The following is a 27,030-nucleotide window of genomic DNA, read 5'->3' on the forward strand; positions in this document are numbered from 1 at the left end:
AGCAAAACAAAAGGAGAGGAATCTGGAGGAAAGACTTGTAAGGATGGGGGCGGGGTGTCATCAATGGGAAGGAAATCAGAGGTGGGAGGATGAGAGTTATTAAACTGGATTATATAGTTGTCTGAATTTATCAGAGAAATTTTACCCAAAAATGGTGAAAAAAAAGAAAATACCAAAATGTAAATAAACTTATTGTAACTTTTCACTCATTTTTACACCTCTTCCTTAAATCTCAAGCTATGTTGCATGAACTAGAACATGCAGAGTGGACACAAGTGACCAGAAAATTAGAGTGTCTCTCTTCTTGTTTTACATTTAGTGAACATTGTATTTGTTGGTTACCTTATATAGTTATGTGACATAACAAACTGAAATTACAAAGTATATTTTCTTTCCTTTTTTACAAAGTATATTTTCTAAGAGCAGGAAAAACTCTCAAAATATTAATAGCAATTGTTTCTCCAGGATGGAATAACAGTCTCCCTCACCACCTACCTCAGCCCCACACACATAAGGAATATTCAGTGACCTTTGTCTGTTGAATAGTTTTTTCCACATTTAAAAATGTATTTTGTTAAGTACGAATTAACTTCTGTAACATCAAATCCATAGGTATTTTTAAAAAATCAAAACGAAGAATGTTAAAAGATTTATTGAGGGGGCAGGAGGAGGAATAGTAACACAAAGGATGTTTGAAAAAGTTCAAGGAAATCTATTTTATAAGCTTTCTAAATATAAATATTAGAATACACACACACACACACACATATATATACATATATACATATATATACATATATATATATATATATAATTGGAGATAGCTTACACAGGAGACAGCATTCTCCCAGAAACCATAGATCATCAAACAAAAAGCCAAGTGTCAGAAACAAGACATTTGCCTTCAAGTTGTTGAACACAAAGAATCCCAGAGACTCCTAAAACAACCCAGGCTGTCTTCATTCTTCTTGGTTGCCCACCAGGACTTGCTAATAAGACCCTATTCCTGAAGATACCACATGCTTTTTGTCCCAGAATATGGAAAACCAAGCTGATGGTGGCCTGGAAGTGTCTTCCTTATTGGCTAGCTTTCATATTGCTGGGAAGTGCTCTGTAGGCTTGCTGGGGGGAAAGACATCAACAGTCTTACCCAGCTCTGAACCCTGCCAGCTCCAATAAGATCAGCTCAGCAAGACGTGCTCTTTGGAGCAAAGATGACATGAATGCTATTCAGTTTAAGGCCTATTCCTCAAGGTGGAATTCACACTTGGTACTTAACTGGGGCAAGAAAGAACCCATGCCACCGTAGGTTAGAGGCCTAAGGAAAGACTATTGCTATTGTGTTGTTAAATGGACATAGAGACAGCAGCCTTCTAAACACTTATCTTCCTACCCAAAGATTAGTGCAGCTCTCAACCCTGAGCAGAGAAACTACTTTCTTTGCAGTAGATAGGAAGAAGTAACTAGAATGCTCAGCTCTAAATGCAGCATCCGGATTACCAGCCCCCTCTCCTCACTAGAGTTCATAGGTCATCACAGAAGACGGGGATGGAAAGATTTAAAGGTTTGACAGATTCAGACCAGTATGTCCTGGACACCAAAGGGTACTTTCTGGGTGGGAGCTCATGCAGTCATGAGTGCACTCACGAGACCCCCCACAGGATCAAGCCAGTGAAAATTTCCACGAGGATTTGTTGTATAACAGTTTCCTCAGACATGTCATTCTGCAGGGAAGCTCTGCAAGCAGGAAGTTAAACAACTCAAAATAGCTTCAGGAAGTCCCTGAGACTGATCAGATCCACCAGGCCCCTCCCTGCCATCGTAAACAATAAATGCTGACAGTCACTCCCAGACTAATTGAGCTAAACTGCAAAGAAGACTCTGAGACCAGACCAGCTGTCTGGAAGAAAAAGAAACCAGTCCAGCTTCCTGGAAGAGGGTCAGACCAACTAAGGCACATGGAAGGACACTCTCCAACCTATTGAGTAGCCTGCAGGCTGTGCCGTGTGCTCCAGGTTCCCGGCTTTAGGGAGTTGTCACCCAGGCTTGTGTGGACTTTGCTCCTGTAAGTAACCCCTCACGCGTAATCTGGTAAGTAACCCCAATAAAACTCGTTGGTTTGCTGATGGTATCGTCCTTTCTGGGGTAAGGAGATGTGTGTGTTGCATCTCCTTAGGGAAAGTTTTGTCACTCAACAGAATGGGAGTGGAGCCCAACCCATAGAGGAGAACCTGTTGGCAGTTGATGGCCACTGGAGAGGAAGCACCAGTTTTCTTCAGAGATGCTACCCTGGGTAGGTCGCCCTTTCTCCAGCTGAGGGCCCTACACCTATTCATGAACTGGAGTGCCAACTAGACTGACTGATTGTATGGAGAAAAGGTGAGATGGAGAGGTGGCAGGTCAGGGGTATCTGTAAGGAGTATCTGTTGGAGGGATAGAGGGGGTGAATTTGATCAAAATACATTGTATACAGATAGGACATCAAAAATTAAAAAGAATGAGTCCAACATAAATGAAAAGTGGGTGAACAAAGAGATGGAGTCTTAGGACACTAGACAACCCTTTATCCTGATTTTTACCCCAGGGGAAACCTCGCTTACCTATCTAGACTCTGATTCATCAGGAAACACCAATGGTAAACCTTGTCATTCCTACTCTGCACACAGCTGATGTATGCTTTATAAGCAGTATGTCAAATGAACTAGCTGGGCACTTGACTAAGGAGTGAGGATACACGTTTAAAATCCTACTGCAACACTTGAGAAAACTGCCAAAATATTCTTTGCTATATTCAGCAAGCCCAAGTGCTGTGGGGGTAAGGGGAGGCAGGTAGTCCTGGCTGGAGTTGGAGGAGGGCAACTGATGTCTTTAGTGCTTCTGAGATGCACAGATGTTGGGAGGTGATTGTACTGCGACTGTGACACAAGCCAGAGCGGGGCTTGCACTGACACTGCAATTCCAGCACAACCTCAGAGGGGTGGCTCTATTAACTCAGCACCCAGTGGATTGAAGGCTGCAGCATTTGCTTTCATAAAGAGGTAAATGGCCTAGTAGGCTTTGATTTTATTTGTTTTAGCGTTCTTTGGTTTGTTCTTGTTTTTCAACCACTCTCACCACGTACCACAAGCCAGCCTCAGACTTGCAACAATTCTCCTGCCTCAGTCTTCTAGGTCAGGGTTTATAGGCAAGAGCCCCATGGCTTTGATGACATCCATGAGACATCGTTACAAGATTTCACCTTCAGTCATTTTAAAACAGAGACTGAAGACCTTCAAGCCTGCCCACATTAGGCAGGATGGATGCTTGCCCGACAGGAGCCGGATTAGAAATTAAAACAGCAAGAATACAGCAAATACAGAGGTCTTAAGGTGGAGCAAGGGGCTTCCCCCATATGAATCAAAACGGTCCTAAAGATATCTCTTGACCCTGGAAAACTTTAAGAAAGAGAACTAGACTGTTGGGGGAGGGCAGCAATGGGGGAGGTGGGAGGAACACCCATATCTGTTTGCAACAATAAATGGTGAAATTTTTTCAAGTTAATAAAAAAAAAAAAGATTTCACCTTCATTCATTTTCAGAACAAGTCTTTTAAAGCAATGCTTCCTGAAAAAACGATCCAAATATCTCTGTGGAAAACTTTTTTATCTTCAATAACCTTTTTCAGAGATTCTCAACAAGTTTTGTAAAGTAAAAAAATTCTGCCTTTTACAATAACCAAAGAGCTCAGTTAGACGAGACAATGCCGAGAGCTGCATGGAAGACTCTGGAGAAATTAGCCATACCAGAGAATTTATATTTTAGGATTCCTAATACAACATATTGTTTTTAAATCTAAGAAGGCAGGATAAACTACCAACACAATTTAAGTCATGATAATTTATTCTAAGGGTTTTTACAAAATACCTTCTGAAAATTATACATAGGAAGTCCAATACAGTTGAGCAATTTATATTTCGATTAAAACTTTGTAGCAAAGCATATCTGTGACTATTATGCTGTTTTCGTATAGTAAAATTATAAGAAAAACCATCATTATACGCAATATTTTAGCATAGTCTTATAAAATACACACTTGCCACCCGTTTTAGCAAAAATGAAGCCAAAATAAGCCAAGAGCTGAATTCCATATGCAGCCAGTAGGTGGCACCAAAGTCCGTTTGAGACTGAGAAAGGTGACGTTATAGGAGTCGGGGTGTGTGTGGGTTTCTCAAGGCAGATTTATGAGCAGTGAAGTCAGTCTTACTGCCCTGAGATGGAATTCAATGTTTCATTAGAGGTTACTAAGTAAATAGTTGTCATATTATGTAGGTCGTTGTCATCACCGCTGTCCTTCCTCTCTCTGCCCCAGCCCAGGAGTATCCTTGTCCTTTTGCTCGTAACCTTCCTATTTATATGCCCAGCAATCATTTTAATAACCAAAAGGCAGGCCTGAACTGCAACACAGATTGTGGTACGAAACACGTAAAGCTAGCTTTTTCTTTGGTGTGGGAGCAACAGTTCAGTTTTCCTAGCTCGTTCAATTGTCTCCTTGAATGTTGGCATCACATGGCACTTCTGGGCTGTACATCTTGTCATGGTTTAGTTCCCTTGAGTCATGCAAGCAAAGGAATGCATGCAGATTAAATTGAGCATGCTTCATAGTAGTCATTAGTGACGATGGGAGAGGATATCTGTGCACGACGTCAACTCAAGTTCAGATCCCCCTGGGGAGTAGCTTTTGATGGTGGAATCGACTAAGATCACTTGGAAATCTTGGCGATGAGAAGCATCCTGAGGGGCAGCATTGCTTCAACCCAAGTGTTGGGAGAGTTTACCATCTTCTCCCAGAGAGCGACTTCCTCAGAAGTAGAGTCCATCCAATCCACTTCAGTCCCGTAGCTTTTCCCTGAAAGAAAGTTTAACATTTTCATTTACATTTCCCACTATCCAGCAGGGAAGACAAGGTAGACTGTGCACGCCTGGGGAGCACATCTAGGGCATAAGGAAGAGCTTGTTTACCACCCAAGGAGCTTCCTTGTTTTAATCCTCACGGCTCCCAGATGACTGATCTTCACCTGAATGTGAATGTGAAAGCTGGATGATAATTTTCAGGGCATAGAGGAATCAGGAGGATTGTGTTCTGAGGTAGAGAAGACACTGGGTGATGCCTTAGGAATACTGGTGAAGGCGTTTGGCCTGAAAGACTCAATCTCATAACTTGCCTCAGAAATGAACTTTATTATTATTAATCATTATTGTTATTATTTTGTTTTGGAGTATTGGGGTGTTTTTTTGACACTATTACTAACTACCTCATGGAACTGTGAAATAAATGTCATAATGTAATAAAACACCTAACAGAGTGATGAAGTGGTCGTCTCTATAATTGTTAGAGCAGACTTATCTTGTTCACCTATCTCCTTGAATGTTGGCAACACCTGTCTTCTTGGGCATACCTGTTGTCAATTGTTTAACTTTCTTGAGCCCTGTAATCAAAGAATGCATGTACATTGGCTTGGACATGCCGCACAGTACTCATTAGTGGCCCTGGGTATGGATATTGGTCCACAAAGTCAGAACCTTCAAGCTCTGATTTTGGAACCTGCCAACAGTATCAGGTTCTGAAAGGACAGACCCTCTTAACCAAGAACCCTTGGACCCCTGGTGACCTTTCACCCAATGGTTTCATTACATTTAGGATTTTAGCATCTCCTCGAGAGTTTGGCTCATAGAGAATTAAACTTGTGACAAATGTTACCTGTTCCAAAGCCGATCCGGAGACCTCCCAGAAACTGGTTGGTTAGTTTATAATGGTCCCAGACTGTGAGTTCTACACAGGCTTCCATCAGATCTTCAGGCCTGAACCCATCATACACCATGGTATGGTTGAAGACGGGGTTGCTGGTTTTTCCTACAGCTCTTGTCTTCTGGCGACTTTTTCTACTGGTATCTGGAAGGATGGTACTATAAAAGGAGAAAGTGATGTGAGGGCATCTTAGTTAAGAAAGTGAACATCTGTGCTGTCCATGTCCCTCAGCACAGCTATCTCACAGGCAACGGAAGAAGAAAACATGGAAGCCATGTGTGTGGTTCACATCTAGAAATCCGGCATCCATCAGGCTGAGGTAGATTGAAGTGAGTCTTAGAAACAAAGCAAAACTGGAGAGACAGCTGTCAGTGGAGTGTGTTGACAAGCATGAGGACCTGAGTTCTATCACCAGTGTCTGTACCAAAAGCTGAACACGGTAGTATGCATGTTAAATCCCAGTGCTGGGAATTAAATAAAAATGGAAGAATTCCTGAGTCTCTGTAACCATGCAGAATAGCCTAATTAGTAAGAGCCAGGCCAGTGAGAGACCCAGTTTCAAAGAAAGTAGATTCCATTCCTGAGAAACTCTGGCTTTCACACACACACACACACACACACACACACACACACACACACACACACACCAGAGAGAGCACATGTTGGAGAGGTCCTGCTGTAGTTTTATAAAAGTCAGGGGAAGGTATATTGTGCTAGAAAGATTAGGCACAGAAACAGCCAAACTGGGTTTGAAGCCTGCCTCTGAGACTTACTGCCTATGAACTCCAGGAACGTCACTCATCTCCTCAGACGCTTGCTGCCTCAGTACAAAGTTGGAATGGTGATGTTGACTTTGGGAGACTGACATTAGAAGTAACTAACATGCGGCATGCGCAGCTCAGTTAACTGAAAGTTCTTAAGGAGATAGGAGCTGCTAGAGGCTTCTCGTAGAATTGAGCACAAATAAACTGAAGATAGTCATGTGAACTGAACTGTCAGACTTAGAAAGACACAAACAATCACATAGATTGTGTGTGTGTGAGAGAGACAGACAGACAGACACACAGACACACAGACACACAGAGGAAGAGAGAGAAAGGAAAGGCAGAATTGCCTAGGAAGGAAACAAAGGGGATAAATAGAAGGAGGCGAGAAGGGGGAGGGCAGAAATACTCAAAACACATTGTGTACTTTGAAATGTTTTTTATGTGATCTATGTTCTTATATAATCTAGCACTATGTACAGTGAATATATGTCAATGGGGATTAATTAATCAACTAATTGATTAAAAAATAAAAACACTTTTAAGTTCACGAAGGCTTTTTATCAGCTTGTAATGGACATGAGCTTCTTCCTATCACATTGTCCTTTTGATCTCATAGTAAAGCATTGATTAAAATGAAAAAAATTCATAGTAAACCCTAGAGATATAAGTTGTATAGATTAATGTATATCAGTGTAATAAATATTGGTAAGAAAATAAATGGATTAAATATAGAAACTATGCCATATGATCATAACAGTAAACTTCATTATGTGTTAAAAATTTTGTCATAATTTGAGACTTATTGGTTAGTGTTTCCTGAAACCAATAATTTAAAAATTTAGAACTTCAGTGTATTTCTGATTGTCAGTCTAAGGAATTAATGTCTTGTAAAATTGAAAAAATAAAGAGAGAAATCTCTCCAACAGGCTAGGTTTGACTTTTAGAATTAATAATTTGACAATTTTATATTGCATTTATTATAATAACTAAATGAACATTAACTTGCCATGCATCTCATAAAGACAAGAAAATCTGAAAGTGGGAGACTGACTTGAACTGAATTAACTTACCAGAGAACCTAGGCAGAGTACTACATGTCTAACAAACAAGGCCATATCTTATATATATAAAAGTCTACGTCATATATGCCTACATAGTATAACTTATCTTCTAGTAGAGTCTCTAGGGATAAGACCGGAGCTAGAAGGCCACACCAATATTTACTCAATGGTTGTTTACTAGACACAGTCATTCTGTATGTATAACAGAGGAAAGTTTGCTGTCAGGAAACTCAAAAGTATTTTATATTCTAACTCCTGCTTGGAACTTGATTGACAAATCACTCTCAAGATATTTGCAATCTGATGTAAATAGGCAAGAAAGAAAAAGAAAGAAAGAAGGAAGGAAGGAAGGAAAGAAAGAAAGAAAGAAAGAAAGAAAGAAAGAAAGAAAGAAAGAAAGAAAGAGAAAGAAAGAAAGAAAGAGCCAAAACAAAATCTTGGCAAACAGAACATAGGAAGTAAGAGAAATCCTCCCTTGTTCATTCGGAAGCCAAATAGAGTGACATCCAGCATTAAAATTTGGTTAAGCTATTGTCCTGGCCATTCTTATGTCAACTTGACACAAGCCAGAGTCAAGGAGGGAAACTCAATTGATAAAATGCCTCCCTAAGATCCAGCTGTAAGGCATTTTCTTAATTAGTGATTGATGAGAGAGGGCCCTGCCCATTGTAGGTGGAACCATCCCTGGGCTGTTGGTCCTGGGTTCTATAAAAAAGCAGACTGAGCAAGCCATGGGGAGCAAGCCGATAAGCAGCACCTCTCTGTGGTCTCTGCATCAGCTTCTGCCTCTAGATTTCTGCCCTGCTTAAGTTCCTGTCCTGACTTCCTGTGATAATGAACAGTTATGTAAAAGTGTAAGCCAAACAAACCTTTTCCTCCCCGACCTAATTTTTGGTCATGGTGTTTTGTTACAGCAATAGAAGTCCAAACTAAGACAGCATTTTTGTAGTAAGAATTGCCCTCAGAAACGGAGGTACCCCAGAAGATGTTACATGTGAGTTTCAAATATCTAGCTTCATTTGTAGACACAATCTCTTAGGTTTGATTTTAAAACCAAATAAAGCTTTGGGAGCTGATGTCATAGACTCTTACAGTTTGATGTTTCTAATAATCTGTAAGTGATGGGTGTTGACATCACTGATACAGAGAATTGACACCAGCCAGCAAAGACAAGGCTATAGGAGAGCTAAGGAAAGTGGAGTCATGAATATCCTTACCACTTAACAAAAGAATTTAGGTGGCTCCCCCTCAGCAGTGGGAGGTCAAGGCATTCCTTCACCCAGATGTGCACTTCTCCAGTAGTAGGAAGCTTTTTGCCTGCAGTTGAACAAGGAAACAAAATGTGTTGCCATTTCTTTTTGGAAAAGGTGTCACCTTGCATATGGGATACCATGAGGAAACAAGCTAATGCTTGACAGTGTTAAGCTGATTAAGCTTAGGACATTCAGCCGTGTGCTTCTTAGTCTGAATGTCCTGAGCTCAGCCAGCTCTATAAAAATAGGAGCTGCTGTCAACAGATAGGTGCTCTGAGAGGGAGAGTTACTTTTCTTTAAGGATGCCCCCCCTCTGGTTTGTTGTACTTGAGGTTGGGGGATGGGGAGGACACAAAGTTGCTTTGGTAGGGAAAGGTGGATCTGGGAGGTGTTGGAAGAGAGGTGGATATGATCTGAATATACTCCATAAAATTCAAAGAACTAATAAAAATGGGGGAAACAATTCTGGACAGTAGGAACATCATATTGCTTCCAAGAACAGGGCATTTGTCCTTTTGGAGGGGGGGTTTTACTTGGTTCAGTAACATCAGACATCAGGGGTATGGGTCATCTGTTTACAATTGTATGCAAAACATCTCAAGACAATGCACAATCTCTTCAAATACCATTGCCAGTGTGAACTGGTAAGCTGAAAGACATTTTAAAGGCAGGTTTGAGTGTAAAGGAACCCAAACTAGATACTGGTTTTTTTATTGCCCTTTCTCCTTACATGTGCCATAAGGCTATTGAACATACAAGTATAATTGTTAGTATTGGAGGTAGTTACTAAGAAGTTGACTTAGTATAAAGTTGATGCTAGACTGCTTGCATATAAACAGAGGAATATTATTAGATTTTTTCCTGGGTGGTTTAGTCAATTAAACCATACTCATTGATCTATAGCCACATCTATAAAGTGCTCGTGTGTGTGTGTGTGTGTGTGTGTGTGTGTACAAGATACACACATATATAATAATGTGTGTATCTTTGATACATAATTTATGCCCCTTGGAAATATATATGGCTATACAGGAGAAATCAATTTAAATAAATCTAATGCAAATAGAAACACAAAAATGAAACATGGTATGAAAGATCAAGCTATTACCCAGTGCTTTAAAAAAAAATGATGTGCTTAATGAGTGCTAACTGAGTCAGGAAACGCTTTGTGGAGCTGAGACTCCATCTGAGACTAAGGGAGGTTGAAGAAGGGAAGGCAAATGTAGAGAGAAGCACCTACAGAGTAAACACTCAGACAAGGGAAAGAACATTGCACTGCATAATTCCCTAAGCCCTCACCACCAAGTCAGTGAGGAAAATTAGAAGTGGCACTTCTGTGCAGATTGACCTCAAGTGACAGGATACAAAGTCATATGCAAAAAGATCCAGAAGTTATAGAATAATGGTTGGGCCACAATTTAGCTTAAAAATATGCTTTGCCCTTCTCCTCCTCCTCTTCTTCCTCCTCCTCCTCCTCCTACCCCCTTCTCCTCCCCCCTCTTCTTCTTCTTCTTTTCTTCCTTTAAGTGAAGAATGCCCTTTTCTACTTCAACCTGTTCCTTCACCAGCCATTATCCCTTTTCCTAGTAGCTTTATGGCTTGGTTATTGAACACATGAGTTACACAGCTCCTGACTTCTACTACAATATTTCTACAACTTCTTAAGGACAATGTGCCTGGGAAATTAATTGTTGGTGGGATCTGACATTCATTTCCTGCCAGTTTTTTTTAACTTGTTGAAATGGCTGGAGACCTAAGGCCCCAATGCCCAGCCTAAGGCCCCAGTGCCCAGCCTACAATCAGTAATCAAGACAGAAAGCTTTATGAGACTAATCAGGGAAGATCAAGGAGCTCCAATTTCCTAATCACTTTCTATGAACCCTTTTAGTTCACATCTGGGAAAGGAATACTCGAGTTTCTCCCCTATCGTGGCTCTGTCAATAGGTCTAAATTTTCACTACAGCAAAGCCTATTCACATGGTACAAACAAACATTTTCAGGAACCAAGAAGTCAAAACAATGGCTATCTACAGGGCTGCAAAAGACAGAACAAAGAATTTCCTCATAGAAATGGGAAGTAAATTGGTATTACCTACACTCTGGGAAAGGGCAAGAGGAGCTACTGTTTAAAGGGTATAGCATTGTTAAATGGGGCAAGATGAAAACGTTCTGGGAATCCGCTCCACAGCAAGGTCAGTACAGCTCTTATCACTGAACTAAACAGCCAAAACAGAGAGGATTATGTATTTCTTACTATAAGAGAAGTAATGAGATTTTTCTAGTTTACAACTATGAGTTGACTCCTTTAATCTGTACAATTATTAACTTAAGATGTTAGCTCAGGAATCCACCTTTGAAAACATAACAGGGCCCAAGTTATCTGGAGAGCAAAGAGGTAAGGGGAGGCTTTGGATCTGAAGACAAAGTCACTGCATACCAGGGCTTGGCTCTGGAACATATTGGAGAGCTAGCTTCATTTCACCTCTGTTTTCTGTCTCAAGGGCAACTGGTGCTGTCTAAGAAAAAAAGAAAAAGAAAAAAATGTTAGCAGTGTAAGGAACAGATGTTTTTCTATCCTGTTAGTGCATACTGTGTTACAGGACCATATCTGTCCCATTTCTGAGATTATGAATCACATGTTTGCTCCAAACTTAGTTTTTCCTCTGCCTCCAAGCTCCGTGCAATTATTTTTTTTTTTAACTAAGAAAAAAAAAATGTTACCGTTGGACGGTAAAACCATGCCAGAAGCTTGGTAAGGTAGAGCAGGTTGTGACCTGGAAAGTCGGTGGTACACACTTGAGACTTAGGCCCCTGCCTGATTCCTGGTCTGGATCACGTGCCACACTCCTCACAGAAGGAAACATAAGCTGAGGTCACGTAGGCCCAGAACAGAGTTCTCCATGTTAATGATCTACCTAGAGGTCCTGAGGGTTTAGTCAATAAGCTCCCCTTCCCAGATATTCCTCCCTGCAAAAGGTATTTAATCTCAGGTCCACCCTGAGAAGTGGGTACGATATGGTATGCATCCATTTTCCGCCGTGAACAGCCAATGATATGGTTAAACATGGACTGTCTCTTTCATCAAGACCCGCTGTGAGGGACCTGGGGAAGGCCTTTGTCTACAGATTCGCAGCACAGCTCTCCCATGGAAGGTCCATCTATGCTTTTCTAACTCTGCCAAGCTAAGGATAATCACCCTAGGACAAGCCGGAGCTCTCCCTTCCCCTAGCCCTGGCCTAGACACTGTCCCCAGCCTGCCGGCCTGGGCCCCTGACTCAGATCTCGACTCTTCTGAGACTCCCAGCAGTCCTGGATGTCCGGGAGTCAGAGAACCCCCACTTTGGTCCCGTCTCATCACAGGCTGGGGGATCCCCGAGCCAGCTCCACTTTCCCACATCTCAGACTGTGCTTTCCCACCCCTGGAGCAGTGTCTTCCCTGAAGTCCAGCAAGCGCAGTCAAACTCCTCCTCCCAGGCTGCGGTGCCCTGAGGAGTAAGACCTTAATGAGAGCAATTGGGGGCTAAACTGGGATGACCATGAGCCTGAGGCTACCGTAGGCTAATGGGCCAGCTCCCATCAAGCATGGGCTATGTAATAAGACCCTGTAACTAAAAAATAAAAAACAAAATCAAAAAACCCAAAAAACAAAAGGCACATTCTTCTCAAGGACAATCTGACCATATGCTAGGCTCAAAGTCTATCTCAGATTTCAAAGAATTGGAGCACTTAAATGACCTTTTTGAAGACCCGAAGCCAAACATTTGCATTGAATGATGTAAGTTCTCCATAGAATTTTTAAAAGTCTTCCTTTACCAAATACACAACGTAAATTCAATTCTAGCTTCAAATGGTCCCAAGTTCCACACTGGCACTATGAGGTAAATGCTTCTGGTCTCTTTCCTGTACCCCAGATCGCGCACCAACCTACCACACAAACAAGGGGATCTGAACCCACCTTCCTCTTCAGCGGGTACCACTTCAGTTGTTTGTTCTGTTTGCTGTCCCAGTCCCATGTTTCGAGGTCAAGTTCTACCTCCCCCAGAAAGCTGTTGCGCTTAAACGTATCCCGATGCCAAACAGACAGGTTCAACTTCTGCGTCTTTAAGAATTGCCTTTCAATTTTATACTGCAGTGGTGAAGAGAAGAAAATTAAAACGATGACTAGCATCACCTTATGCCAAAGTTATGACACAGAGATGAAAGGTCATCTGTGTGGAGCCAAATGCCTCAGCTGTTTGATTTCCGATATCAAAAGGCTTGGGGAGGCATCTTACTCCACGTGTCTGATTTCAAAGAGCTAAAGCCCCATCTTTCATGAACGCGGATGCTTTCCCCACTGCTGGAAAAGGCAAGCCATAGTTCAAATATCATAGCTGGAAATAGCTTTCTAAAAGCAAAAGTCAATTATTCAACCTTTGCTGGATGCTTTTATAAGAGATAGATCATAAATCAAATTCAATCTAAAAATATAATTCAATATAGAATCTAGTTCTAGTTTTCTACCTAAGGACAAGGTCTTTTTTTAGACTTATTTCTCCTGTTTCTTTTTCTTGTCTTTTTGAGAGAAGGTCTCACTTAAGGCCTACTGCACAAACTTGCTGTATAATTGAGGATAACACCACATTCCCCTTACCTCCTTTCTGTGTCCTCAGATTATAGGTGTGCACTACCGTGCCCAGCTAGACTTCATTGTTTAAAATAGTTCTGCATTCACAGAAAACTTAAACCCAAGGTACAGCCCCCATAAGCAACCTGCCCCTACATAAAGATCTCCTGCATTATCAGATCTAATAACCATTTTTTTCTTAAAAAAGTAAATTTGATTTTTCTAGCCTCACATGGTTAGGTAGGAAAGACTTGGTGCCCTAACAGTTTTTCATCTCAAATTAAGTCAGTCCTTGATTATATATAATCATGGAAGGAATAATAGTACTTCCAATCTAAAAATAATCTCCATTTGGCTTTGTGACATATTGCTTGAATGTCCATTTTGGTTACATCAGACCTACCATTCTCTGAATTTACAATTTAAATTAGCTGGCTTTTCCTGAGTATAGGGTTGAAGCAGCTGACCCAGAAATAGCAGGGTCCTGGGATATATCACAGTCAAACAGTAATTACAAACTTGCTACATAAATCCATGGATGGCTAATTCAGTCATGGACGACTGACACCATCATTAAACCACTTCTTCCCCCTTTCCTGGAGGATTATCAAATACTTATAGTTTTCTAAAACAGAGAATGAACAGTACCTCTTATTTAAGTGATTTGTCAATCATAACAGTATGACATCCCATGTAGGGAGAAAAAGAATGGATGTGAGCTAGGCAACTTTCCATTTACAACCCACCTATCCATCTTTCCAATAAACATGTTTGTGGTGTCCCCTACCCTAAACACTGTGCTGTGAATCAGTATGCATTAAATGTCTAATGTGAGGCATTAGCTCATTTAATGTCTAGTCTGTGATTCCCAAAGGGGGTAGGTAAGTATTATTATTTCCCCCTTTGTAGATATGGAAATTACCATTAGCCTTGTTTTTGAGATCTGAGGTGTGGGAGTGTTATACACTGTACACACCACAGATTAGTCCTTGCCCTGGTGGAACTTAACCCTTAGTGTCAAGGTTAAAAAGTACTGAATGTTAGCACAGGCTGTCATAAGAAAGGCTAGGGAATCAGTGGTCATCAGAGGAATTATGTTTGCTGAGGCAGAAGTATTTAAGAGCAGCTTAAGGTACAGTTAAGAAAGGGTTGGGAGGAAGTCTCTTCCAGCCTGAAGGAACAGAAAATGTGGGAGTGTGAAGAAGATGGACTTCTGCTGAATTACATAACAAAGACAAAGGCAGTTGAGGCTGGGGTGCTGACATTTTCAGACACCACCCAAGCAGATATGACTATTTCAATGCCCAAGTTATCACGGAAGCTTTGCCTGTGGACAGAGTTTAGAAATACCCGCAATATCTCGTTGTATACAGGATTCAAGGTCTTCTTCACTACAAGGGTCTTCTTCTTGCCCATTTTGCCTTTGTCTGGTAGAAGATAGGTCTTTACATATCTAAAAAAGAAACATGGAGAGACGTGAAAGTCAGAGAAAATGAGTGATATTGTTTGGTTTGCATTTACCTTTTACAGCACATTGAAAACTGAGAGCAGAAATTATTACATGGTGCTGATAAAAACAGTAAGAAAGAAATGTTCCTGTCCACACCTTTGTATTTTAAAATATTAAAATGGATTAAAAGATTTAGTAGAATGGATCACTTAATGTTGTTTTAAGATTTGTAAATGGAAATTTCCTTTTAGAAAATGTGTTTCTTTATGTAGCTCAAGCAGGCCTTGAACTCTCGATTCTCCTGTATCCACTCTTTAAGTGCTTGTATTATAGGTGTGAGCCACCATGACTAGTCTTGAATTCATTGTTTTCTGTTGGCTTTCCTAATGTGGTACATAAGGAAAAATAGGCAACAGACTTCTAGTATAATGTTCAATTCTTTTGGTCTGTTTCCTGTTGAGAAAAGGCTTTGATGACTGTGGGATTTGTAAGCTATTACTTTATTACCAACTTATGAACAAATGAATCTTGGCATACATCTGCTTGGTCCATCCATATTTGGTATAAAACCAATGAAGGATGCCAAGGAAGCTATTCTGCAAAAAAAAAAAGAGAAAAGAGAGAGAGAGAGAGAGAAAGAGAGAAGAAAGAAAAAGAAAAAAGAAAAGAAAAAAAAAAAAAAGGAGGTCCAGGAGGTTGTTCAGTGAGGAGGGGCACTTGTCACACACACCTGATGACATGAGTTTGGCTCCCCAGAACTTACATAAAAGCTGAATAGGGCAGTGTGCACCTGTAATCCCAACCCCTTTGCAATGACATGGGAGGGAGAGAGGAGAATCCCCCCAGGAGCTCATAGCCCACTTTCCATGGAGTGTGAGGTGAAGCAGCAGGATCCACAAGATAGACTCTGCCTCAGTATAGTGTGGAAGCAGAGAACTGATTCCTGAAAGTTGTGAGGTTTACCCTCTGACCATCACATATATGCTATTACATATGGGATTAGTGCATCTACACTCACATATACATCACTCACACACATCCATATGCCACACACACACACACACACACACACACACACACACACACACATACATGCATGCACAGAGAGAGAGAGAGAGGGGAGGAGGAGGGGGAGGAGGAGGAGAGGAAGAAGAAGAGGGCAGGGTGGGGAGAAGTCTCACCAAAACTAGAAGTGGATGGAAAGTCTTATGGATATGGGCAGCCTTAAGAATATCTGATACTTTGTAAAATTATTGTTTTAAAAAACGTTTAAAGGGAGTTTGAATGGGGGTAACCTGCATGGATCAATGATATCCCACCCCCTAGAAGCCAGAAGTTATTAAGTGAAAAAAGATCCTACTGCCAGATGTGAATTGTCTAAATTGTTGGTCAGAGTCCCAGAGCTGCACCTTTGAATAATATAGGCTACTGCCATTGGTTTTGGTTGGCCACTAGAACTATATACTAAGACCTAACTGCCTGAATACACCACACACTCTGGTGGCAGGGCAGAGAGTAACAAAACTGGAACTGACCTGGAAATTTTCTTCACTGGCTCGCTTTCATAGTGTTGCAAGGTGCTCTATATCAGCCGCCAGGGTGGAAAAGTGATCGGCTATCTTACCAGCAGCGGAGCCTGCATGCTACAATACTGACCTACTAGGCAAGACAAGCTCACCAATGCCACAGAGACATAGCTGTTACAGGAGTAACCAACCACTTCCTGATTGGAATTGAGGTCTATTCTACAGGTCATAGCTCACACGTGGGTAAACTTGATCAAAATTCCATGGTGGTATTCATGGGGTACCTACCATTTTTATGTTGCTAAGTGTACATGTTATCAAACTGCCTCTAAGTGTTTGTGTTTATGGCCATAGGTCAGTGCTGCCCTTACCCCTGGTCGGAGAAGCTTCCTTTTGCAGAGGGACGTTTTTAGTGCAGAGACTCATAACTGGTCACAATGCTGAGAACAAGTGACCTTCATGTGCCCAGCCCTAAATGGGTCATCTCTCTCAATCTCCTCACCCCAAGCTCAGAGAACATTGGAGAAGGAAGAAGCAGAAAGGTAGGAGCTGGAGGGTGAAGAAGAGTGCTGCAAAACCCTTTGCTGGACATGACACGGGATAACACTCGAGCTCACAGCAGCTGTGGGTACCTATACAAGATGGAGGACTCCAGCACTCCAGGACGCATGGGGGAAGTGCTCCTAGTAGAGAAGCTATTGGCAATTGATGGGTGATGGGGAAGGACGAGTTATTTTTCCTCAGGGGTACAGCTATGATAAAGTTGCCACTGATAAATGACCCATTATAAAATGACCATGGTTATGGTAAACACACACACATTCATAAACATGTGAGCAACTCTAATTAAGCTTGTGTTTTGTTTTTTTATAGCAATACTTGAGATCAGGAAGGGAACATGTTAGGATAAGGAAAAGTTCCAGAGGGAGTGGGAAAGGGACCAGAGAAGGGAATGGGGAGGAGAGAATAGGCTCAGAGTATATATATATATATATATATATATATATATATATATATTTGGCAAGGTAAATAAAAATATTGTTAAAAAGTACTCAGTGGTTCAGAGCACTTTCACTGTCTCAGAGGATCCCGGTTCGTTCCCAGCACCAACACGCAGCTCACGACCATGTTTAACTTAAGTTCTAGTGACTCTGTCTGATTCTCTCTTCTGGTCTCTATAGGCACCAGGTTCTCATTTGGTTCATACACATTCAAGCGGAAAAACACACTCATAAATTAAAAGTAAAATTACATGCCTAAAAATACAAAAATGGAACATTTTACCATTTGGTATCTGTAAGTACCTTCTAACTTTTAGTGAGTTCTGTTTAGAATGAATGTGGTCATTCCATCTACTCTGTAATCAAATGGTACATTGCTCTTTGAAATAAAAAGAAAATAAAAACCAACTGGGAATGACCGAGAAAAATGGTCACAAATCGGACTTCTTCAAAGGCCAACCTTCAAACAAACTGAAGTGCACTCACTCCTATGACTTAAAAGACGAATCAGCCATTCTTCCTAAAGACGTGACCGCATTTCTTACTCCTTGGTCTTGAGACAGGGGTCTTCCTGTACAGCAGACGCTTGCTCCCAACTTACCATCCTCCAGCCTCTACCTCCCGAGAGCTGGGGTTACAGATGTGTGCCACACCACATGGGCTTTGTGGGACATAATTTAAATATGGGAACTACTTTACTAAGTCTTGAGTGTTTTCACAACAATGAACATTATGAAGTCTGTTCCTCGTGCCTCTAATTTTAGAAAAGTTTTGAAAGCCTGCCAGGAGAGCGGGGATCTGACTTCATTCTGGGTTTTGCTGCCTCTGAATCCATCTTTATGGAGTTCTTGTCTCAAGTGATGCCCCCAGAGTCCCCAAACTGAAATATTTAGTGTTTCTCTTTATCTTCTTTTATAATCGAATGTTTGACATATGGGTTTATAAAGCAACCAACATTTCAAATGCAAGCACACACAGACCCTGTCTTTGATGGCTTTGATTGATTCCTTGATCCCTACCAGACTGACTGAGAACTAAGAAAAAAAAAATGGGTGAGCCCTCCCGGGTCTGTACTCACGGGTCTGAGCGCTGTTTCTTAGCATCTGCCGCTGCTAAGTCCTTACACTGGGCCACAAACACATGCAGCTCTTTCAGGGACTCCACGTAGTCGATTGCAAACTGCACGCTTCCTTTCACTTCCAGGTTGCCAAAGTCTCCGCTATAAACGCTCATCACACTGCCGCTCGCCTGGGTGTATCAGAAACAGGCAGTGTTCACATCTCGCTCCTGACACCTCAGTGCAAGCGGCTCACACACAGACCCTGCTTGGCATTACGCTTCCAGCTTGCATAGAAAACCAGTTGATTTGGTGTGGCATATGGTAATACCAACACAGGTGATCTGACATGATATATATGGCTAGGCTTCACTTTGGGTTGTTCCTAAATGACAGATTTTGCAACGCAAAGTCACTTTGATGTGAGTTCACCTCTAAACAGGGTGGTTTTTAAGATAGGTGGCATTCTCTAGCCATGCTTAGTGTTTAAAGTGCTAAAGAGAAAGGATGTGAGAAACTCCAGGCACACGAATTACAGTGATGCATTGCTTAAAATCCCATGGCACCGCATAGGAGTTTTACCATGTTTCTTCTCCTCTGAATCTAGAAAAGTTCTGGCTGAGCCTTGCGCTTTCAGAGTTCAGGGAGGGTAGACTATAAATGATTGATGGAGGGAGCTTAGAGCCTTCCCCAGGTATACATAGATTATCAGGGGAGAAAAATCAATTTAAATAGATTTTTTTAAAAAGGGCTTCAGAAATACAAGGCTAGTAAGAATTTAAGCATGGCGCCATTTGTCTAGCATACCTGGTGAGCTGTGTGAATGTGTATGGATAATAGGGAATTATTTAGATAAATACATGTCGAGGCCATTTCATATGTGTATTTCTACACCGACACTGCATGAAGTACCTTAAATTATGGGAGAAGTTCCACATAATCACATCCACTTTCATCAAATCTGAGCAACTGTGCTTCTACGGGAGCTCTCCATTGAAAAGTCTGTTCTGGATCCTTCCAGAAGGTAATGAAGTACTAACCCACTCCTCGAAAGACTCAATCTAGATTCTAAGAGGCTTATTTAACGGACAGGTATAACGTGTGCCAGAAAGTTATATATAAAGTCATGTCTGAGATAAGCAGGTTCTGTAATAGCTACTCTGTTCCACAAAAAAAAAAAAAAAAAAAATTGAATGGTTCCTATTACTGCCAATTTAGAATTTTAAAGCACATCAAAAGGTTGTTGCTGTTATTGTTTTTAATTACAATGTGCATTAAACCCCTCATTCTATGAGAATTGGAATGTATAGCTAGCTGGAAGGTAATTACAAATTAAATTAAATTAAAGGAAATGATGTTGAGTTTTAGAGATAAGAAAAAAGGCCACTTTACAGTGAGCAAGGGGCACAGAAGAGCAAAGTTTAGAGCAGCAGAGAGAGAGATTAAAATGGAGCCTTTGTTTACATACAGAGGACAAGGACGTCATGCCAGAGGAGCTGCTAAGATTGGTTAATGAGCTGGGGCTCTTCTTGTATCTCCTGAGCTGGTAGCTGCTCTCTGATGCTGTGTCTGTTTCTCTGTCATCGCTCTACAAGACATCACATCACATATGCAGTGTTTATATTTGGAATGAGTCAAGGTCAGAATATTTTAAGTTTGGAATGAGTCAACGTTAGAATCTATGTCTGGGAGAGGATGGTATCTTATTACACAATGATCTGTGACATTTCCCAAAGGCAATGCTAGGGCTAATTGCTGGGGGTTCTGGATAGAGTGGTGGTCTGCAGTGGGCCTCACCTAAGAGAGCAGTGTGCTAAGAGGATGATGAAGTGATATTTTCCCACAGTGTGACCTATGGAAGATAGTACCACTGTGAGCTTTCTTGTCACTTTTTTCTTCTTTTTTTTTTTTGGAGCTGGGGACCGAACCCAGGGCCTTGCGCTTGCTAGGCAAGTGCTCTACCACTGAGCTAAACCCTCAACCCCTCTTGTCACTTTTAATATATTTATATACCCTACAGAAGATATATATTGATATGATATATATCATAAAATATCCATGAAATCCTATCAAAGTATAAAATACCATGCTTAAGTCTTTTCATTCTTAATATTTTAGCTTTAGCTTTCTTAAAAATCAAAATCTTTTGCTAGTGATACTATTAAACTAGGAATAATAAGGGCTAGTCTAATGAGTTTTGATTACATTTTATACTTTTAACTGTAAGGCATCCCTTATGTAACCTATAGTGTTGCTGTATTTATCCTTTTGTTGCTTTTAAGTCTTTGAAATTACCCATTCACTAGCTTTCAACACATTGCTTTAAAACTTAAAAAGCAATAGGATACTTATTTTAAAAACATCCCAAGGAACATCTACTTAGAACAAGGGGGAAAAACAGCAATGACAAATTCAATTGCATTTGTACTTAAAGTTTGTTGAATGCTTTCTTATAAGGTTCATAACTCATAACAATTTTATTTGGGGATTGCAGGACCTATGGAGCAGTTCGATGGCTCCAGGGTTATGGAAGAGTAGTTAGTTCATGCTAGTATATTCCAGCTCATGCGATTACACATCAACATCATAGGTGCCATTATAATGCAGATTAATAAAGGAGTTAAAGAAAAAATTAATGACTAACATGGAAAAGAAAATAATCATGTCTCGAGGATTAAAAAAAAAATCCATACCTTCTAAATACCTCTGATGTTACATTCCCTTCCCACACACTAAACAATCCATTCTCCTCTCCCAGAACACATTATATATCCTACTAGCATACCAGATCATCAATAAGGTATGGGACCCTGTCTTATTGACCTGGTACTGAATTTTTCACATAGCTAGCACTCTGTAAAGGTGACTAAGTTTCAAAGGGACAGCTGATAAAGGAGCAAGGGTTGATTTCATCACTGAATCCTTTACTCTCCAGTTCAAGCCTACATGCTTAGAAGAGTAAAGTGATACAGTTTCATTCCGATGCCTCTGATACGCAAAGCCAAATAAATGTCCCATTAAGGGCTGAGACAGCAGGTTAAAACTGAAGGATAAACTTAACATATATACCGGTACAATTCTCTGCTCAAATGATGTTTCATCCCTATGACCACCCAAGACCAGAGCCAATCTTGAAAGGTCTAAATGACAGAAATTGTGTGGAGTTTATATGTGGCTGGCACCAGCTAATGAGTTAGTTCTCCCCACAAAATAAGTGATTTCTTTTCCAAACTAGTGTAGGGCTCTTAAACATCTGCAAGGGTTAAATATTTGCAGGTGCTGTTCACCTGAAGTCCCTGATGGACAGAAGGGCACCCAGGATGGGAATAGGGTGCTATTTACATCTTGCTCAGAATTTTGCTCACATCCTGTCTTTTAAGAAGATTGGCTTGAGTATAAAGCCTCCCATTTCCCCTTCAGAAACCAGGGCAAAAATCTAGAGTCACAGATTCTCACCTTTACTGAGTGAGTGTTCACTATGCTCCAGGCACTGTGTTATATGTTTTCTTTGCATTAGGTCATTCGGTCCCAACAACCTCATACAGTAGAGAGTCAAAAACCAGACTCACCGAAAGTAAAGAATTTACAACAACCTAACTTTATAGCCAGAACTGGGAATATCTTACTACAGACCACAGGCTTCTAATCATGTGACCACAAGAAACTGAGATCTTACTAAGTCAAAAGACCTCAGGCCAAGGGTTAGATCTAGTTTGTAGTGGTTTCTGGGTGTTTGGAAACTACCTGGAGTATTGAGTTCATGGTACATATTCTGTACTTGGTAAATTATGGAGCATAGCCATGTTCCTACACGGTTATGACACAATGGTTACCAGCAGGGAAATCAGATCTGGATGCCAGTCCACAATCTGGCTGTTTGAAGATATTTTAATTCCACAGGCTTTATTTTTTCCACCTGTAATATTTGGAGATAATGGTGGTGCATACCTTTCACAGCCATTGGAGAACTAAGTGAAATAAACGGAAAGTTTGTGGAAACCAGCCGATTATTTTAACAGGTGCTTTGGAAATGGTTTACTTCCTATGGTTTTACAGACCAGCTCTTAGCTATAGATACAGTTAATTTATACAACATATTTCTCCCCAGATTTCTTAATTTGTACCTACTTTGAAGCAAAAGTTTCACAATCCTAGGTCTATTCAACCCAACTTCACTGGCCAGAATACCTACTGTTTGAGAGAGATGAGACACGACTTGCTTGCCCTATGCCTGGATCAACACCACTGCCTGCATTGACTTGGGAGGCAAGATTCACTCCATTGACATCCTAGGTTCAGGTCATACTCAGAGTGCAGATGCCCTGATGGTGGCAGAGCAAAACTCCTATCAGGCTCCATTTCCCCAAAGGTTCAAAACATAAACTTGCCTCATCTTGAAGAAATGCTGGCACAGACTTGCTCATCCTTTTGAGTTTGTCAGGGTGGGAAAACTGATTATCAGGCAGTGAAGGCACTGTGGAAACTAGAGAGCAGCATTTAGATTTCAAAATTACCCACGACCACCAGACATTAGGCACACATTGAGAATACACTTTGCTTTCATTTATGGATGCTGTTCTGTAGAGAGGTTAAAGGTGTAGTCGCTGGCATGCATAGGATCATGAGATAAGTGACAAGCAGTCCGTGTAAGTCATATCCAGAGAGAGAACTTGAAGGGAGTTGAACCAAATAAAAATGAGTTGACGAGCAAACAAATGAAACCACTTGCTCTTGTTTAATTTGTGTTGGTCTTGTATTATGTTATGCACCAGGCATGAGAGCTCAGGTCTACAATCCCAGCCACGCACTGAGGCTGAGGCAAGAGCATTGCTGTTGGCTTGAAGCCATACTGCCCTATGTAGTGACTTCCAGGATAGTCAGGGATACAAAGAGACAGACAGTGGCCTCAAAAAGACCCCTGCTTGTCAACATGAATTCATTTTATTTTTCCCCACGTCAGAACTCTGAATCCCAAGTGCTGTAATGTATTGGTTCATCTCCCCTACCCACCCCCAACAAGATCCACCACATTTCAACATGCTGCAGGCTGAAAAACTATTTCATTTGGACACTTAGGAATTTTGTTCACAATTCAACAGTAAAGACCCTTGACTATGGAATGCCTGAGACCAGGTTTGGTTGTTTAGTGATTAGGAAAATTCCTGTTTGGCGCTCTCTCTCTCTCTCTCTCTCTCTCTCTCTCTCTCTCTCTCTCTCTCTCTCTTTCTGTCCAAGAGGGAGAGGTGATACCATGGATCTGATGGTGGTTGTTACTCAGAATTATGAAACTCTATAAGTTTTAAAGTAATTGTTTTAGCCAGTGAGGTGGTACATGTCTTTAATCCCAGCCCTTAATATTTAGAGGCAGAACAATTTTCTGTGAGTTTGAGAAAAGCTTAGACTACATAGCAAGTTCCAGGCCATCCAGGGCTACATTGAAAGCCCCTGTATAAAAAAATTATTTTAAGGATATGTTTAGATACCATTTGGCTCCAAGACGTTTCAGTATATCAAGGTCAGGTGTAAACATTTCAAGTTAATATACTCTACTAATTGATTAAGAAAAGATAGCACATGACTTCTTTTTAATACAATAATGTATGTAAAGAAGGCCTAGTCAGAGGGGGAGCTTGAGTCATAATTTGTATATATGTAATTTGAAAATTGTTTTCTTCTTTTATACATGAGTCCCAGTGGGTAAGCTTTTATTAAGGTGGAGTAGTAGCTCTTACAATGAAAGAGCTTCTATTTCAAGACATGTTACACTGCCTGGTGTATACTAGGTGCTCTTTAAGTATTTTCTAAGACACAAACATTTCTGATACATCATCTTCATGTTATGACTTACACACAATACAAATATGTTGAGTTGGCTTTATCCTTAAATTACCATTAGGAAATACATGCAAATCAAATTGCCTTTCTTAAGGCAATACTTAAGGACATACATTTAGCCTGAAACATTAGCTGATTTCACCTTCAGTTAAAAGAAATATAAGGAGAGAAATATAAGGAGGGGAAAAATACAACTGAGCCGCCTATGTTAAATTTTTGGTTATTCTATATCAGTTCTCACCCAGCCCAGGGCTCACAAAGGAAAATGCCTACAGCAAATCCGTTCCATGTCTCGTTAGAATGACCACTTTATCATTTCCCATGCAGTTAAAGCATGTGTGTACATGTGCATATGTGTGTGCTTGCGGGAGTGCATCTGCATTTATGAACCTCTGTGTGCATTTCTGTCTATGTGTATATGTGAGTGAATGTGTGCAAGTGTGTACATGTGTGCACGCGTGGACACATGTATACTTTTATGTGTGCATGCATTTATACTCTTGAGTGATTTACAGTGGGAACAATTCAAGATAAGGTCATATCCTATGTGTAGTTCAATAACATTGTAAAAGCCTTTTTGTTGCATTGTTGCAAAAATGTATATTGTTGGATGATGTAAATAGGTCAAATTCAGCTACACCCATTACTCAAATGTAATCAGTTTTGTATTTATGACCTTCAGCTCTTTAATTTTAATTGCACATAGTTTTTCTTATGGTAAGAATGTTATTTATTAATGAAAAGAGAGTAAGAATCACGTTTTTAAAAATTTTCTAAAGAAATTACTTACCTACATCACAGCACATAATCTATTAGGTCATGGATGAAGACAGAAGCATAGACATGTGTCCATCTGTGCTTTGTTTTCATGCATCAAACAAAACATTAAGCAAACAACAACAAAAAAAATCAGACGCCCATACTTTTGCACATCCTAGTTCGAAGGCAACAGGAAAAAAAAGTCCCTTTGTCCATAAACATCTCCAGGGTCGGACCTTGTTTTGTCTGCAGCAGCCAGACAGTGGCATACTCCCAGAGCCAGGTCTGAATTGCCTTCTCTCCTAGGCAGCTCTTAAGAATTTGTCAAGTCATGTGCCAAAGCTCAGAGCCTTCGGGAAGACCTCATGAGCAGTCTCAGATTTCAAGCTAAGCATTAGAGGCTCCCGGCATCAGCACAGGATTTCTCTATCTACTGGCTCCTCCACTGAGAAGCTCTCCTCAGGAGGCCCATTAGCTTATTCAAAGGCTTTAGTGGTTATTACACACAATACTGTGGACCTGAAAGCAGGCCTGGGTATCGATCGCTTCATACCACCAGTGTCTACATTTATGAAAGAGGGGCGTTAACAATCATGCAGGCATGGATGCTTGCTTTGTCACTGCCCAGAGAGCCACTTCAAATATAGAATTTGCCCTATGTAGAATAGTCTTAATACTGAAAACTGGGAACAAGCACTATCTTTGTCTTTTGGTGGATATAAATTACTTGCTGGACATTAATAACAAAAGTATGTATTTTGTTCAGATTCAAATGTTAATTGTTTTTAAAAAAAGATTGAATATTTACTGTTTGAAGCTAGTTCAGAACTTCAGAATTTAAACCCTGAATACAACAGAAATTTACTTTTATAGATATGCAGGGAGGTCTAGCAACTATGCTGGCTATGAACCGTCAAAGCAGAGTTCTTTCAGGGATCCAAATCAGCAATAAATTGCTTTCTGATTACTGCTATATAAAAGTTAGAGAGACCCCAAGTGTATGGCATAATGCAGCACAAAAGGGAACTACAATAAAAATGCACCCATTTGATTTTGAGCAAAGATTCAAAGAACAGAGTAAGAGAAGTTAATAGCATCAATAACAATATACGTAAAAACCTAAGATATACAAGTCTCCTTTAGTGAAAGTATATTCTTTCAGCATAGTAATATGCCCTTATCAGAATGAAATAGTTTTTTTGCAAGCCTCAGAAATATAGTATTAATAGGTGCTGTGGTATTAATGGATTAGTTCATTAGCATATTTAATGTTACGTAGAATGAAATGTTTAGTCATTTATGAGAAATGTCCTGCTACTCACTTCCTGGTATACATTCATTTGTATCTGGGTCCTGGTCTGCTTTTTGATCTACCCAGAAGAGTAACATTGAGAATAAATACCATTTCGATTAAGGATTAAACAGACATGAAAGTCAAACTTAAATGCCAGTTTTACGACTGAAGTTGCAGAGTTCATCTGACAGGTTTTCAGCTTTTGTGGTGTCTCAGTGGAATCCTTCATTAACCTCCTTAAAGCCTCCTGTTTAATTAAAAATCTAAGACTCGGGGTAGGAGACCTGAGTTCCCTTTTCTGTAAGCCACTCAAACTCAGCAGGGACACAGGAAGGAAGCACTGGACCAGGAGCATCCAAGTCGTCACACCCTGCTTTTTCTCTGACTGATGAGCTGAATGATTGCAAAAAGGTCACCTCACTTTTCTGAGCAGTATTTTTTAAACTTCAAGATAAGGACTAAAATTATTTTCTCAGTTGTTTCAACAAGGTGGTTGTAAATATAAAACGAGAAAACCTAACATAATGTAGAAAAAAAATTACCTCTGAGGTCTTGTGCTGCATTTTGCGTAGTAAGTACACATTCTTATGATTATTGCAAGAACAGCTTGCAAAACTTAAGAGCTGTCACCAAATAT

General features: G+C 40.5%; 1 protein-coding gene across 4 annotated transcripts in view; it reads right to left on the minus strand.

Moving 5' to 3' along the window:
* Nucleotides 1–3,771: 3,771 nt before the first annotated feature.
* Sytl2 (synaptotagmin like 2) overlaps nucleotides 3,772–27,030 on the minus strand; it is a 63,042-nt gene continuing 39,783 nt past the window's right edge. For 2 of the 4 annotated variants that reach the window (XM_032893226.1, XM_032893228.1), the window contains exons 10-19: nucleotides 26,422–26,469; nucleotides 22,894–22,988; nucleotides 19,974–20,093; nucleotides 18,527–18,696; nucleotides 14,822–14,924; nucleotides 12,821–12,991; nucleotides 11,303–11,381; nucleotides 8,830–8,929; nucleotides 5,737–5,942; nucleotides 3,772–4,884 (exon numbers count right to left, since the gene is read on the minus strand). In XM_032893226.1, coding sequence (XP_032749117.1) covers nucleotides 4,739–4,884; nucleotides 5,737–5,942; nucleotides 8,830–8,929; nucleotides 11,303–11,381; nucleotides 12,821–12,991; nucleotides 14,822–14,924; nucleotides 18,527–18,696; nucleotides 19,974–20,093; nucleotides 22,894–22,988; nucleotides 26,422–26,469 — 1,238 coding nt within the window. In that variant the 3' untranslated portion in view covers nucleotides 3,772–4,738. The remainder of the gene's footprint in view (nucleotides 4,885–5,736; nucleotides 5,943–8,829; nucleotides 8,930–11,302; nucleotides 11,382–12,820; nucleotides 12,992–14,821; nucleotides 14,925–18,526; nucleotides 18,697–19,973; nucleotides 20,094–22,893; nucleotides 22,989–26,421; nucleotides 26,470–27,030) is intronic. The other 2 variants (XM_032893227.1, XM_032893229.1) reach the window with 1 other exon arrangement.

The sequence above is a fragment of the Rattus rattus genome, chromosome 2, assembly GCF_011064425.1.
Source record: "Rattus rattus isolate New Zealand chromosome 2, Rrattus_CSIRO_v1, whole genome shotgun sequence".
Taxonomy (NCBI): Eukaryota; Metazoa; Chordata; class Mammalia; order Rodentia; family Muridae; genus Rattus; species Rattus rattus.